The 14,527-nt window shown below is 59.3% G+C and overlaps 1 protein-coding gene and 1 pseudogene across 7 annotated transcripts in view; both read right to left on the minus strand.

The window, feature by feature from the left end:
- Positions 1-14,527, minus strand: part of LOC309964907 (trehalase-like) — a 419,483-nt pseudogene that overhangs the window by 15,571 nt on the left and 389,385 nt on the right. The gene's annotated exons all lie outside the window — the stretch shown is intronic.
- PHLDB1 (pleckstrin homology like domain family B member 1) overlaps positions 1-14,527 on the minus strand; it is a gene marked incomplete at its 5' end in the record, with an annotated part of 39,884 nt that overhangs the window by 12,037 nt on the left and 13,320 nt on the right. For 4 of the 6 annotated variants that reach the window (XM_082845711.1, XM_082845707.1, XM_082845709.1 and 1 more), the window contains 9 exons: positions 1,046-1,148; positions 1,309-1,449; positions 5,902-5,991; positions 6,164-6,274; positions 8,540-8,695; positions 9,063-9,191; positions 11,792-11,929; positions 12,042-12,182; positions 12,743-13,024. In XM_082845711.1, coding sequence (XP_082701837.1) covers positions 1,046-1,148; positions 1,309-1,449; positions 5,902-5,991; positions 6,164-6,274; positions 8,540-8,695; positions 9,063-9,191; positions 11,792-11,929; positions 12,042-12,182; positions 12,743-13,024 — 1,291 coding nt within the window. Of the gene's footprint in view, positions 1-503; positions 549-1,045; positions 1,149-1,308; positions 1,450-5,901; positions 5,992-6,163; positions 6,275-8,539; positions 8,696-9,062; positions 9,192-11,791; positions 11,930-12,041; positions 12,183-12,742; positions 13,025-14,527 lie in introns of all 6 variants that reach the window. The other 2 variants (XM_082845712.1, XM_082845708.1) reach the window with 2 other exon arrangements.

The raw sequence follows: 14,527 nt of genomic DNA on the forward strand, positions 1-14,527 counted from the left end.
GCAACGCTTTGTCACCTGCACAACTGGCCACAGCCATGCAGCCTGACTTCAGCGCTCCCACTGTGTCCTGAGCCCACACGAACCGAACCACTGTGTCCTGAGCCCACACTGTGAGCCCACACGCGGCACGAACAACGGCCAGGTGGCTCCAGCTCACAACCATGGCCTGAATAGGTGGGCAGGGCACATGCACCCACCCTGCTACTGGGGAAGGGTGATGCAAGAGATGCTGGGAGCCCCATGAGCACCCACATCAATGCAGACCCCGCGGCGATGCAGAAGCAGGAGTGCCAGTGGCAGGAAAGGAGGAAGGGGAGACGAGGCGGAGCACAGCTGAGGCAGGAGAAAGCTCAGCTGGCGGGGTGAGGCCAGCCCAACACCCCAACCCAACTCAGCCTGGGAGTCTGCCTGCGGGCAGTGGGGGCCTGGGCAGAATACATCATGCGGATGCCCGGGCAGGGGCTGCCTGGCCAAAGCAATGCCCTCAATGACCAACGCTCTACCTGCTGGGTCGTCAGTTGGGAGGGGCTCGGCAGGAAGCGACTCGACTGGTAGGGGGGCCCCGGGTAGAGACACAGAGGGGATGAGAGGGGAGAAAGGCAAGGACTTGGACTTTCAAAACAAACAAAACGCACACGAGCAACCAGGACTCCTGGGTCCCTAGAGACAATATCTTAGGGAAGCATTTGTGGAGGTCATCAAGTCCAACCCCCTGCCTCCAGACAGGATAACGTCTATCTCTACTCAGGTCAACAAGCATTTCCCTTATTTGCTGCGGTCTCTAGGAAAGATCTCACAGCCACCAACCCCCCACCCCCACCCCGCCCTGCCGACCCTTAGTCCCCTGCCCTTAGTCTTTTGATAAATAGCCAGGAATCTCTTCTTTAGGTATCTAATCCAAATCCTTTTTGCTCTTGCCTAGATCCCAATTAAAGGAAAAACATCCTGGGAAAGGCGTGGGCATGGATGAGGTAGTGGTAGGGAGTGCGTGGCAGATGTCCAGGGCCCCCAGGAGAGCAGGTGGGCTGGCGTTGCAGCCACTCACCCTTCTGCTGGAGGGCCAGCTGGCGCTTGGTCTCAATGTCCTGCAGCGTGGCTGCCAGGTTGCGAGGAAGGCTGCTTGTGCCATTCTGGGCGAGTAGAGTGCTCTGCGGAGGGAAACGGAGCATTGGGACCTGAGGCTCACAAGGTACCTCCTCCCACCCTCAAGGCCCTCATGGGAGGCTGTGACCTCTCTCCAGTGTGGCTGTCTCCATCCCCCACCATCACCACCCTGCCACGCACACAGCCCTCCCACTGTCCTCAGACCTTTGGGGAGGGGCTACGGCCCAAGGTAGCCACGCTGAGCTGGGAGGAGGAGGAGGAAGAGCCAGAGGAAGAGGGGAGGGGGCCACTGCGGGTCCGGGGCAAGGGGCTAGTGGCCTCACCATCCATCTTGGAGCGGTAAACCTGGAGGGAAGAGACACTGTCTGGTATCCCCAGCTCCCCCGCTGGCCACCATCCCCATGGCATCTAGGCTGGCTGTGATCCAAGGTGCTGCCCCAGCTCCCGAGGCCTCTGTCTCTAGCTGACATCAGCACTGAGCCTCCTGGGCCAGCCCAATGGACAGATGCTATTGGCGGCTGCCAAGCCTCCTTTCCAGGCCGCTCCTCCTTGGGCCAATCCCTGGTCCAACCCTGCATCTTAGAAAGGACCTTGTAAATCAACCCATGTGAGGAGTTAACACCAACGGGCAGAGCTGTGCGGGAGACTGACTGGAGGCCGGGGCTCCCTCTGGTCCCAGCTCTGCTGCTAAGGGGCTGTGACCTTGGGCCACGCACGTCCCCACTCTGGGCCTTGGCTTCCTTATCTGCAAAAGGAGGGGGTAGGGCTAGACTACATAATCGCCAAGCTCCCTCACAGCACTAATGTTCGGTGAATATGGTCTTTGGAGTCAAGAACCCTGGCCCTCAGCGTAGCCTCTGCTACTTCCTAGTTGTGTGACCTCGGAGAGATTACTTATCTTCTGGAGGGGGGGGGGGCAGTGTTTGATCTGTAAAACGAGAGTTACCGTTATCTACCTCAAAGGCCTGTGGTAGTGATTAAATGAATCAAAACATGTAAAAATCTCAAACCAGCTGGGCACAAAATAGAAATGTCACACAAACTACTCCCAAAGGAAACACGGAATTTTAGCTGAGATCACAGTCTTAGAGATGCAATGTCTTCACTCAAAGAATGAATCTTGAATGGGGCGTTGGGGGGTAGGGGGGTTCAGGCCCTCCAGCCGGTCAGTGGAGCAACACTTGGGGCAGAAGGCTGCCCGAATACTCTTCCCCCACCCCGAGGGCAGCAGCTTGCCACAGGCTCCAGCACGGCCATGCCCCCAATGGCAACTAGGAGGAGTCTTGGGCATGTCCTCAGGGCTATCACTTCAGAGCCTTTGTCCCATTCTGTCCTGCCTCCAAGTGTCACCCCTGGGGAGACCAGGAGAACAAAATACTGGCAACTCTCCTAGGACACACAAGTTCCAGAGACAACAGGCTCAAGAGTGCGTCAGGACAAGACCGAGTGAGAAGCTCTGGGGGTGAGGGCCACCGAGGACAGCATGAGGCACCGCCGCTCCAGAGCCTCCTTGCGTTGGACAGCCAAGCACATCGAGCCCCGGACTCAGGAGGCTGGCCCTCCACGCCCAGAGTGCCAGGATGGCTGCCCAAGAGGAGACCCTTACTCCCCTCTCAGGGTCCAGAGGCCCCTGTTGCCCCAGCTGGATTAACCCCCCACCACCTGAGGCAGCACTGTGGGGTTGATGGATCGGCAAGGAGGGGTTACCTGCAGCTGACGGGAAGCTTTGGCGGGCAGAGGCGGGGGGGAGGAACGAGGGGAGGCTGCAGCAGGGCCGGTCCCCAGCCCGGCCATCAGCTCCTGGTACCACTGCTCTAAGTCTACAGCGGGGAGCAGCAGCTTCTCCATCTGGAGGGGGCACGGGGAGGAGGACAGGGGACAGGAGGGGAAGGATGGAGAGGAAAGGTCAAGGAGTGAGGGGAAAGGAAAGGAAAGGGGAGGAAAAAGGAAGAAAAGGGCAAAGAAAGGGGAAGGTTGGAGGAAGGGTAAAGGAAGACCATTATCAGGGAAACAGACAGGAAGGGAAAACAGGAACGAAGGAAGGGAGAAAGGAGAGCGTAAAGAGAAGAAAACACAGTGAGAAAACAGTTGCCGCGAACGTGCTAAGGGCAAAGAGAAACAGGACACAACTCCCAGACCACAGACACGTGCTGCGCCAACCACGATGCCGGCCAGCCGGAGCACCGCCCCCCCGGCAGGCAGCGCTCCCCCCCGGGGGCCGGCTGAGGGCTGAGACGCCACTGCGCACGGGCAAAGCACACACAGACAGAGCCACGCCACTAGTGGGCTGCGGGTGGCAGGAACACACAGACCACCAACCTGGGCTGAAGGCGGGATAGAAGCGAAGGAGGAGGAAGAGGGCAGCGCGGGAAGAAGGCAGGTGGTGGGAACCAGGTCCTGGGAGGCAGGGGCCCAGGGAGGCAGGCCTGGCGCGGGTGCTGCGGGCACAGGCGAGGTGCCCCACATGGCCTTTAGCTGCTCAAGCGTCACGTACTTGGGGGAAGGCCAGACACAGGAGGGAATACAAGAGGTTAATGGGACGGGAACCCAAGAGATGGCCCTGCCCACGGGCAAGGGGAGGGTAAGAGGAGGACACAGAGAGCAGAGTAGGCTTGTAGAGCCCGGGAAAGCCAGGGTCCTCTCCGCAGGCTGCCCTCACGTTGGAGCAGAAGGCCTTCCCTCCTTGAGCCATCAGGAGCTGAAGGAAGATCCCGAAGCCCCAGGCAAGAGAGGGAACCACTCCCAAGCCCCCCGACGCCAGCTGCCCTTCTCCCTCACTGCTGAAGACAGACCCTGCTGCCCCCCCAACCCAGGCCTGAGGGGCAATCGAGGGCGTCCATGAGGAGGCCCTCAGGCATAGGTGGGCTCACTCGGTGGCTGGTACCTCACTGTCAGGCGGGGACTGGGCGAGCGCGCTGGGGGAGGGGGCGGAAGCATAGGGGTCCAAGCAGGAGCACAGCTGGAGAACCTCTGCCAGGCTCACATACTCCTAGGGTGCCCGGTGGGAGGGGGAAGGGCGGGCAGAGAACAGGTTAACAGGATTCAACCAGGTACCTGCCATCCACACTCCATGCCAAAGGGCCATCACTCCATTCAATACAAAATCCACAGCAGGGGTGCGTGGGGAGCTCAGCTGCCCACGGTGGCCTCAGCTGGCTGCCGGGCAGTGGGGTGGGGGGCAGAAAAGGGCCGGCAGAACTGACTGTCTGAAGGCTCTTCTTAACCTTCACTCTTGAGGTTGCCTTGGCATCCGGGCCCTGCCATGGGCAGACCCTGAAAGCCCATTCCTGGGTTTGCCCTGGGCTAGGGGCAGGTGAAGGAGCCCGAGGAAGGTCTTCCAAGAGTCCACCAGGGACCAGGACCCACCTCCCAGAGAGCCTTTCTGTCTCCAACACCTTGGGCCTCCCCAATGAGGCACACACAGGTATCACCGAGCGCCAGTCACAGCATTCCCACGGGTCCCCTCACACCCCCATCTGCTGGAGCCGGAGCCGGAAGGAACAGGAACCGGAGGCACCACTAGGGCCTGAGCAACACAGGCCCTGAGAAAGAAGCCTTAGCAGGGAGTGGCCAAAAGCCCAGAGAGAAAAACCAGCCCACTGCCCGAAGGTTAGGACTTGGAAAGATGCTCACACGCCAGACTGCGGGTTGGGAAGACAGGGACTGTTGTATTCTCTGAGCAAATCCTTAGAATTCTGAGCTTATCTAGGTGCTGGGGACATGGTAGGCATCCAACATGCATGCAGAATCAAAGTACAGGATCCTAAGCCTGTCCTATCCAGGGGAGCCCACCCTGACCTAGCTCCAGAGGGGGACCGTCCTCCAGGGGTCACAGAAAAGGAAAATGAGCTAGCAGGTCCAGTGTGTCGTGAGGACGGATGGATGGCATGCAGAGTATATGCAAATTTATATGCAAATTGATGCTCTGATTTTGCATGGACTGCCCAGGCACCTATGGAACAAACTCTGGCCAAAGGATTACTGCCACGCGCCCTTCAGCTGGGCCATTAGGAGGAGCTGAGCGCAGCTCAGCAAGCAGGCAGACAGGCAGTGAGTACAGCAGAGCAGGCAGTTAGCTGCGATTACCTCTTGTGCTTTGGGGCAAAGCTGAGTGGAAGCAGGTGGGGTTAAGGGACCAGAGGAGGCCCCAGCCTGAGAAGACCCTGGGAAGGGACTCAGAGCCGCCATCCCCGGCCCCACCTCTGAGGACTCGGAGATGAGCAGTTCAGCCTACAGAGAGGGTACGTGTGAGGGGCCTCACCCCTCACACTCAGCCCAGCCACCCCACACCCCAGGCCCAAATTGTTTGCACAATGAGGCAGGAAACTTGGCACGTCCTGGTTGGACCTCACACACCAGGCATGCAGAGACTCAGGAAAGAACGAGCCCCAATGCCCACTTCTGAGCCTGTAGCCTAGTTGCAGACAGAAGCCCAGGGAGCTCCGAGATCAGGACCCCTAGATCCTTATGCTTCCCCTTGAGCTGAGTCCACCCAGCCCTAGCCCTTACCAAACCTCTGAGCTGCCATCCTCCCCACCCATGCCTCCTGAATCCCCCACCCGAAATGGTAAGATCGGTGGGCTCCTGGGGCCCAGAAAGGCAGCTGAAAAGAAGCAGCTGGTAGCCATAGAGGATCCAATCCCAGACCTCAGAGCCATCCCTACTCAAATTTCTCCGGTTCAGGAAAATGCCCCCATATTCAACCTCAGCTGTTGGGGTGAAGGCCCCATGTGTTGCTCCAGAGCCTCCCAGGAGACCCCTTGGGCCTGAGGCTGGGGCCCAAACCAACCATGTTACCTCTTTGAGGGTCGACGTGGTCTTCGGGAAAGCCCTGCCCCCTGTGAGAGAGTGGTATCTTCTTTCCAACATAGCCAGTTTCTCCTTCTCCTGCAAGCCCAAAGCGGCAGAATCAGAAAGGAGTGGGAGTGGGGCAAGGGGCCCCAAGTAAAGGGGGATCCCACCTGGCTGGCCAGTCTCCACCCCAGCCCTTCTGCACTCACCTCCCACTCCCCCAGCCCCTCACCAGCCCTCATCCCCCGCCCAACCTGACTGGGGCTACCTTCTGCAGCAGCTGCAGGGAGGCATTCTTATCCCGGGCTAGGCGTTCTGACTCTTGCACAGCCTGGGACCGGATCTGCCCAGCCTGACTGTCCAGGACCGCCAGGCGCTCCTGGAGGAGATGGGGGTAGTGGGTCAGACCCTGGAGAGACAGGGCTGAGCCCAAGGTGAGGCTTGGCCGTCTCTGCTGCCCAGAGACCCTGGGCTTGGGTGAAGGGAATCAACTAGCCCTTCTGTTCGGCCTCGTCTCACCCAAGGAAAACGCAGGCTGCTGTGGTCGGCTCCCTCACCCCTCCCTCGACCAGTGACCCCATGCCACCAGGCACACCAGCCAGAACTCAAGTTCCCAAATCTCTCTCCCCGCCCGCCCCAGTCAACGTGTCCGGAATCCCAGAGATGCTGAAACGTTCTCCACCTGCCACCGTGCTTCCATCCCACTGCCACCACCCCAACCCGGGCCCTCTGTTTCCTGGCCTGGACTTCTTCACCAGCCCCCTGCTTCCACTCTCTCAACTTTCTGATCCATCCCTACACTGCCACAGATAGCTTCCTAAAATGGACTTTGAGGTTTGTTTTCGTTTGCTTGCTTGTTTGAATTTTCTCACCTTTTTAGAATGTATATTACTTGAATAATTTTTTTTTTAATCCACGAGTAAGGGTCACCAGTCCTCTTCTCAGCAACTCCTCATTATTCACAGGATAAAGCACAAATCCCTCAGCCAGCACTCAAGGGCTCCTGGAACTGGGCCTCCACTTTCCACCCTCCCTCCTACCCTGAGCCCTCGGCGGCGTGCACTCAGCTCGGCCCTATTGTAACGTCAGCGGTGCAGGTGTACACTCCCAGGCCTTTCTTATACGGTTCTCTTTGCCAGGAATGCTGCCCTGTCTTCTCCACCCATCAAGAGCTTATTTATCCTCCAAGACCAGACCCAATGCTATCTTCTCTCCAACATCTTCCTTGATCACCACTCAATTCCTTTGCTCCTTGCTCTGTGCTCAAATTATTCCAGATCACCATTCGCCTTGTATTGCTGTTACTTGTGAATATATGTCTCCATCACCACCACCCCGCCCAAGCTGTCCGATCCAAGGGCCGGGCCAGTTTCTTTTTTGTCTCCATATCCCCAGTAGGGCTTAGCGCAATGCCTGGCTCAACAATCATGTGCTAAAAGGAAATGAAAAGATAATAAGTGAGAGAGAAGGAGAGGGGCTCCGGGAAAATGGGCTGGGTTTATCCAAGGAGGGCTTCCTGAAAGAGGAGGCCTTAAACTATCATCATTAAGAGCAAGACATAGGAGAGAAGGGAGGGAAGAAGGGAGCTGTACTAAATCTGGGGTCAGCCCAAGCAGACTGAAGCAGACCAGGTGGTAAATCCTCACAACAAGATCTGTAATTTACTGAGAACCTGTCAGGACCCAAGAACTCTGCTAAATGCTTTGCACGTGTTACCTCACTTAACTCTCTTACGAGGCAGATGCCTTTATGCCCATTTCACTGATAGGCAGATGCATTTGTAAGGCAGAGCAGCTCAGGGAGAGAAGCAAGGGATCTGGACTCAGGGGGAAGTCCAGTGGCTCCCCACTTACCACCAAACTCAGGCTAGCCATCTAGCCCCACTTTTTGACACCCCTCCCCAATCTCACTGCCCTCACCTCCCACCCACTCCAGCCTGGCAAAGTGCACATGCATGCATATGTGTGCACGAACACGCAACTCTCAGCCACAGGTGTGTGGGCCGCCTGGCTCCTCCCCCTTCTCCTCACCCACACCTTCCTAACCCTTGCTTAACACAAGCCTCCTCCCAACTTTACATCCCCGCCCCGATACCCTGTCCTGGTCTGGCTGAGATCAGGGGGAGACATCAGAGCATCTGGAGCTCCAGAACCAGCCAGGATGCGATACCAAATCCCCTTGTTTTACGGCTCAGCTGAGCCAGGGCTGGGCCAAGGCTGGAACCCAGGTGATGCCTTTCTAGCACCCCTGGCAGGCTCTAATATCCAGATCTCTGGTCTCTGTATGTGTCCCAGCACTTCCATCAGAGAGCTCTACAAGGGCAGGAGCAAGTCTCCTCTTCAGCCCCCTCCTCCATCTCCGTTTCTCCCTGCCCTGCCCAGCCAGGGCCCACCTCTGAATGTGAGCCCAATCCACTTTCCACTGGAGGACTGGGGGGAGTCAGAGCTTAGTAACAATAGTTATTTTTCACTGAGTGCTTACTATGATTATGTCCTATGCTGTCTTCACACACATCATCTCCTTTATCGCTCACAACAGCCTGTTATTGTTCTTGTTTTACAGATGAGGAAACCGAGGCTCAGCAAGGTGAAGTCAAGCCGGCACTGCGGGCCTCGCGGCAGGGATGGGGGCCGGGGGGGCGCACCTTCCTCTTGGCGATGCTCCGGAGCAGCTCGGCCTTGCTCCGGAGCAGCCCTTGGCCAGCCAGCTCGCGCTCCTCCTCCACGCGGCTCTCCCGCTCCAGCTGCTGGAACTCCAAGTCTTCAAAGAGCTTTGTCTCAGTCTCCAGGGCTTCTGCCTCCTTGAACGACAGTGACAAAGGGGATCGGGTGGTGCTCACGATACCACTCTGCGCCTGGAAGGCCAGTTCACAGAGGTGAGACTTCTGGGGGCTGGACCCGGGGAAACGGAGGAAGGGACCTGCCCCCACCCCGCCGCCCGCTTTCCTCCGCTCGGCTCTGCCCCTTTGCCGGGCAGCGCTGCCTGCAGTAGCAGAAAGGAGAACCTCCACCCGCCACCCCAATCCTTCCCTGTCCCCTCCAAGCCACAACACGGACCCTGTCGTCCGGCAGGTACTGCAGGGCCCAGGCGGTCCCGGCCCACCGCTCCTCTCTTCCGGGCGGGCGGCCCTCGGGGGCGGGGAGGGGGCGGGGGCTGGTGAAACTGACCCTTCTCAGCTGCTCCTGTAACTGTTCCCGCACTGACTCGGGGCAGTTATCGAGCTGCGTCTGGAGCTCGGCGTAGAGCGCCTGGCGGGCCTCCAGGTGCCTCCGTCCCGCGGCCAGCTCCGCCCTCTCCTGGTCGCCGGAGGGGGAGGGGGCGGGCACAGGGGAGAAACAGAACACACACTCCTCAACTCCGGCCCGGGGCAGCGGCGGCGCGGGGCGGGGCGCAGGGAAGGGGGGTGGGGTGCGGGGAAAAGAGAAGGAAGGCGGGGAATGAAAGGAGTTTAACCAGGAGAGGAGAGAGCAAACAGGAGAAAGGGAAATAAGGAGGAAGAGGTGCAGGGTGGGAAAGGCAAAGAGCTGGGGTGTGAGACAGGACTGGAGGTGCAGGCGATGGTGTCACAGGCAGGGGTGTGGGTCCCAGGCAGAAATGTTGGTCTCTTGGAGTCCCTTGAACTAGAAAGGTTTGGGCAAGTCCTAGGAAGAGGCCCTCTGTTTTCTCTCCAAACCAGTCAAAGACAAAGCTGGTTCCACATCACAAACACGGAGCCTCTAGCTGCTGTTCCTCCCCCTCTTCCGCTTCCCAGAGACCAAAATTTAACCCTGGGAAAAGGGTAGAGTTGGTGGGGATTAAATCCAGGGGTTGGGTGTGAATTGGGAGCCGAGGATGTTAAAGCTACAGCCGTGCAGTGGAGGGGACCCCAACCCAACCCCCTTGGCCTCCCCACCTCCTGCCCAGGGTGGGGGTGGGGTGCTGGCACTGCAGGCTGAACTTCAGTAGGATGAGGGTTGCAATTAGTTCGGCCCGTTGCCATGGTAATAGAAGCCCCAGGAGTGGTACAGAGAGGAGGTGGATGGCTCTGTCTGGGGCGAGATGACACCTCTGAGGGTGGGAAGGGGTGATGCAGGGAGGAGCTGGTGAGTCACCCCTCCGAAGGACAGGCAGAGGAGAAACTGTGATTACTGATTCCAAAGCCAGAATGGGGCCATGGGCTGGGCGCTGGGGAGGGAAGCTGAGGGAACCTTCCCCACTGCCACCACCACCGTGGCCACCACCATCACCACCTCCACCTCAAATAACTGGGTCCAGAGAGAAGGCAAAGTCCATGCCTCCAGGCAATGCCAGGTCAATGAGAAATGAGGTTAGACAGGTTCCTGCTGAAATGCTGAGCTTCACCCTGGAGTCCCTGTGCTGAACCCTGCCTCTGTCCCCCCTCCACCCCACGCCCCCATCCTCATCCAGGAGAGGAGGACCTGATCAGGCCAGTTTCTGAGGTCCAAGCACTTCCCCATGCTTGGACTCAGCCTTTGCAATACCCTATGTTCTGAATGGATCAGGGGTGGGAGTGGGGAGAGACCTACCCCTTCCCACCCTCTGGTTGGAGTATCTGAAATTGGGAAGCCCCAGAGGAAAGCTAGGAAGGGTAGCCACTATGTGGCAGAGAGCCCCTGTCCGTGCCCTCCCCAGGCCATGCCACCACCACTGGACCTCCTCGTCCCTCCACTCAGGAGGGAAGACAGGTGACGGCTGGAGGACAGCCCGCCTCTCCTCTGTGCAGGAAACTGCAAACAGTCTGTGGAGGCCGCGCACCCTGGCTTTTCCAAATGAGAGGAGCTCTTTGGACTGAGAGGCTCCTCGGCCAAGCATTTCCCCCAATTTTGTACCCCTCCTGCCAATGCCCCACTGAGCAAAGTGGAGCTGTGCCCCCTGCCCATTCCTTTCTGATCAAAACCCTGGGGTCCCACACCAAGAACGGAAGGAGGCAACATTAGAGGGGAGGGGCCAAGGGCACAGGGGTGCCCGTGGAGTTAGTGCAAAAGCAGGCACGGCTCAGCCCTGCCTGGGTGGCACTGGCAGTTAGGGACATGCAGAGAGCCCAGGACAGTGATTAGAGGGGGCGTTAGTGCAGGCCTGGTTGGTAAGCATGGAGTTAATTTGGCACAGAATTTGGGAGTGTGGTTTTGGGGTCCAGAGCCAAAGCTCCAAAAAACAGGGTGGGAGGGTCACAGAACTGTTAAGAGCTTCAAAACTGAGGGGCCGGAGGAAGACACTCTCAAAAAATCCAGGAGGAGAATTAATTCTTGGAAAAATACTGTCAAGTCCAGAAATAGGTGGCCCCTCTCCACTTCGGAGCTTTTGGCACGTTGTTGGACATCTTGGGCGTGGCTGACACGGCCCCTGTGGGATGGAGCGGCCCCAGCAGGCTGGCACGAAATCTGAAAGGGCCAGGGGCAGGAGCTGGGACCATCTGGGATGGGAGGCTGCAGATCCTGAAGGCTCAAGGGAAACAGAGACCTGAAGGCCATCTCCCAAAGACCACATCCTGAGCACCGGAGCCACGCTTGGAGGCGGATGTCCTCCAGATGCAGACACCCAGACCTGAATCACTCCCCAGCACCAGTGCCTTGGGCCGTGCTCACCGCCCAAGAAGGGGCTTCGGCACTTCCTAGAAGGGGCACGAAGGGCCTAGAATGGCAGGCACCCAGGCACCCAGATGTAGAACAGAGACCCAGGCAGAGGAGACCCCAGACACCAGCCCAGATCCTGGCAGCGCCCTCCAAGCTGGTACTTTCCATGGAGAATAAGGCCCCCTGCCCCTGGAGGGGCCCAGAGACCAGCCGGGCTGCAGGATGAACAATGAGGTAAGAGGTTAGGGGCCCCAGAGAAGGCATCTCTCCTCTTCTCCCAGGCCACAGGCGCCCGGCACTGAGCCAGGCCTGGGGTGGGTTACCTTGTCCTTCTCCTTTTGGATGCCCGTCTCCAAGGTCACCAGCTTCTCCTGCAGCTGGTCCAGTGCCTTCTGCTCCTTCTGCAGCAGCGCGCGCTCTGCTTCCCTCTCCCCCTGCAGCAGTGCCCGCTCCATTTCAGCCTGGAGGCAACAGCAGGGTCCACGTCAAGGCCACTCAAGGCAGCTGGACTCGGGCCACTCTGGGGCCATCACTGTGCCCGGGGAGGAGCCCAGCCAGGGCCCTCGCTCTCACCTCTCGGGCCGACTCCTGCAGCTGCTGCTCCAGCTCCTTCACCCGGACTTTCAGCTGCCCCACTCGCCCCAGCACCTGAGCCCGCTCCTCTTCCAGGGCCAGCACCTCTCCCTGGAGCTTGGCACTAGGTGCATCTTCGTGCTGGAGGGGAGGGGAGCCATCAGCTAGGGGAGCCTCTAGAGCCTTCCAGGATGAGACTACGGAAACGGATCCCCATTTCTCAGGGTGCTTGGAAGGGGCAGCTGGACTGAGATAGGAGGAAGCTCCCCTCCCCGCACAGGGAGCAGTACAGCTTGGCTGAAAGTAACAGACTCACCACCGGGTGCCAGGCCCGGGTGGGGCGCCAAGGAAAGCCAGGTCGTAAAGCATATTTATAGCTTGGGAAACTCATCAACACCTCCCCCTCTTCCTTGCCTCCTCTTTTTTTTTTTTGGCCCTGCTACTAGATACAAGGGACCTTAGTTTCCGGAGCAGAGATCTTGGAACCCACACGCCCTGCACGGAGTCTTAACCAGTGGACTGCCAGGGGAGTCCCGCCTCCTCATTTCTACACCCTGATGTCGGCCCAAACTTCATATACTTCCCCCTCGCTGGGCCTTGGCATCCACCACACACGCGTGCCTCCTCGGCCTGCGGCAGGCCACCCCGCGTCCCACCTCCTGCTGGGTCCCACCTCCTGCTGGGTCCCTGCTGGGTCCCACCTCCTGCTGGGTGCTCTCCGTGCTACTGCACTCCTCCTTGAGATTCTCCTCATCCGAGCGCTCCACAGTCTCCCACAGGCGTTGGGTGGCACCTCCAGGCTCCTCGTTGCTCCGCGCAGAGGCCCCAGTGCCCCCCACAAGGCCTCGTGAGGGCCTCCGGCCGGCCAGAGCCAAGGCTGCGGCGGCCTCCCCGATGCTGGGCAGCTCCCCGGCCTCAGGTCCCCCGTCGGCCCGGCTGTACTCGGCGCATAAATTCAGGATGGTCTCCAGGCGCTGTCGTTCCTGGGGAGGGTGGACAGAGCAGAGTGTAAGGGGAGGAGGCTGGGTCCCAGGAGGGCTAGAGCCAGGCATGGTGTCCCGTCAGGAGAGAGGACTAGGACACTAGGGGCTCAGGGTCAGAATCAAGTCAGGAGAGCCCAGAGCCCAAGGTCTGGGGAGGCAGAGGGAAGGAGGGTGGGTGCCCCAGAGGCGGGCAGGAGGAACCGGGCTGTCGTGCCACCTGCCCACGCGGCCAGCCCCTCCCGTCTTCCTGCTTCCTCTCCCTTCTCATTCTGTCCCAGGGTGGGCTTCCTCGTGAATACACAGGGACACACCCAGACGCACCCAGAAACACATGCTGGTAGGCAGAGTAAAGAACACAATGAGACAAGACAAACACGCAGGTGTTCATGCTGACATGGATACACGCAGATCCAAAGACACCTGGGCCCACAGAGACACTGCCGCATATCAGCACTGACACACAAAGACACAACACGTACCCCGGGCCTGTATTAACAGGCAGCTACGCACAAACACACCAGTCCTGACATGCACAAACGCACACTGGCACACACACGGATAAACACAGTCTAGCACACAGACAGGTGGGCACCGACCCACACAGGCAGGGCCGGAACAGAGACTCAGGGGCCCACAGGGACCTGACACAGGTTTACACAAAGATGTGCTTAGCATGTATACACCCTGCCCGAGAGGCCTGGGCCACAGCCTTCCTCATGCCCATCTCAGCTCCAGTCACCCTCTGGCAGCCCCTGGCGCCTTCCCAGCAGGCCGCGCAGCTGCCAGCACTTGAACGCCTGGGCCCAGGTGTCAGTGCTCTGTGGCCCGGCTGCTGCATCCGCCCCCTTCCCACACAGCCCACCCAGATACCTCCCAGGGGCCTAAGAAGGTGAAGGAGGGATAGTACTCCAGACTTGGGGCTTCCCCCAGACTCTCTCTGGGGTCCCTCAACCTCTGGTGTCTCTCACCAGTTTGGCCAGGACCCCCCAGACACTTACCCAGCTTCCCTCCTGCTGCTTACCCAGTTCCATAGCAAGAAAACCAGGAACAGAGTCTCAGCACCCAGGAGGCTGGGCCAGTGCCCCCGCCCCTGCCCCAGGACCAAGATAAGCAGCACGGTGGAGGTGGGAGGGGCAGGGCAGGCAGTCTCCAAGATTTAAAGTGGCAGGTGGGGCAGGTAAGGGCGGGGGAGGCACGTGGCGCGGGGCAGGGGAGGGGGCGGGAAGGCTGAATGGAGTTGAGGGAGGCTGGCCCCACCACTCTGCCTGTGCCAGGTTCACTGCCCCCTCTCCAGGATGAGACCCCAGCGGGGGGCAAGCACTCTTGTCCAGGCCAGGCAAAAACAGAAGATATAGTAACTTAGAAGACTGGGGGTCCTGCCTCATCCCTCCCGGACCCAACACAGACACAAGGTCCCACACCCTCACCTCACCCAAAGCTGTCCCAACCTCTTCTGAAAGGGCTCCAGGCAAACCTCCTCAGTTCCGATTCTCCTCCTCAAAC

This window comes from Leucopleurus acutus, assembly GCF_964270905.1.
Source record: "Leucopleurus acutus genome assembly, chromosome: 8".
NCBI lineage: Eukaryota > Metazoa > Chordata > Mammalia > Artiodactyla > Delphinidae > Leucopleurus > Leucopleurus acutus.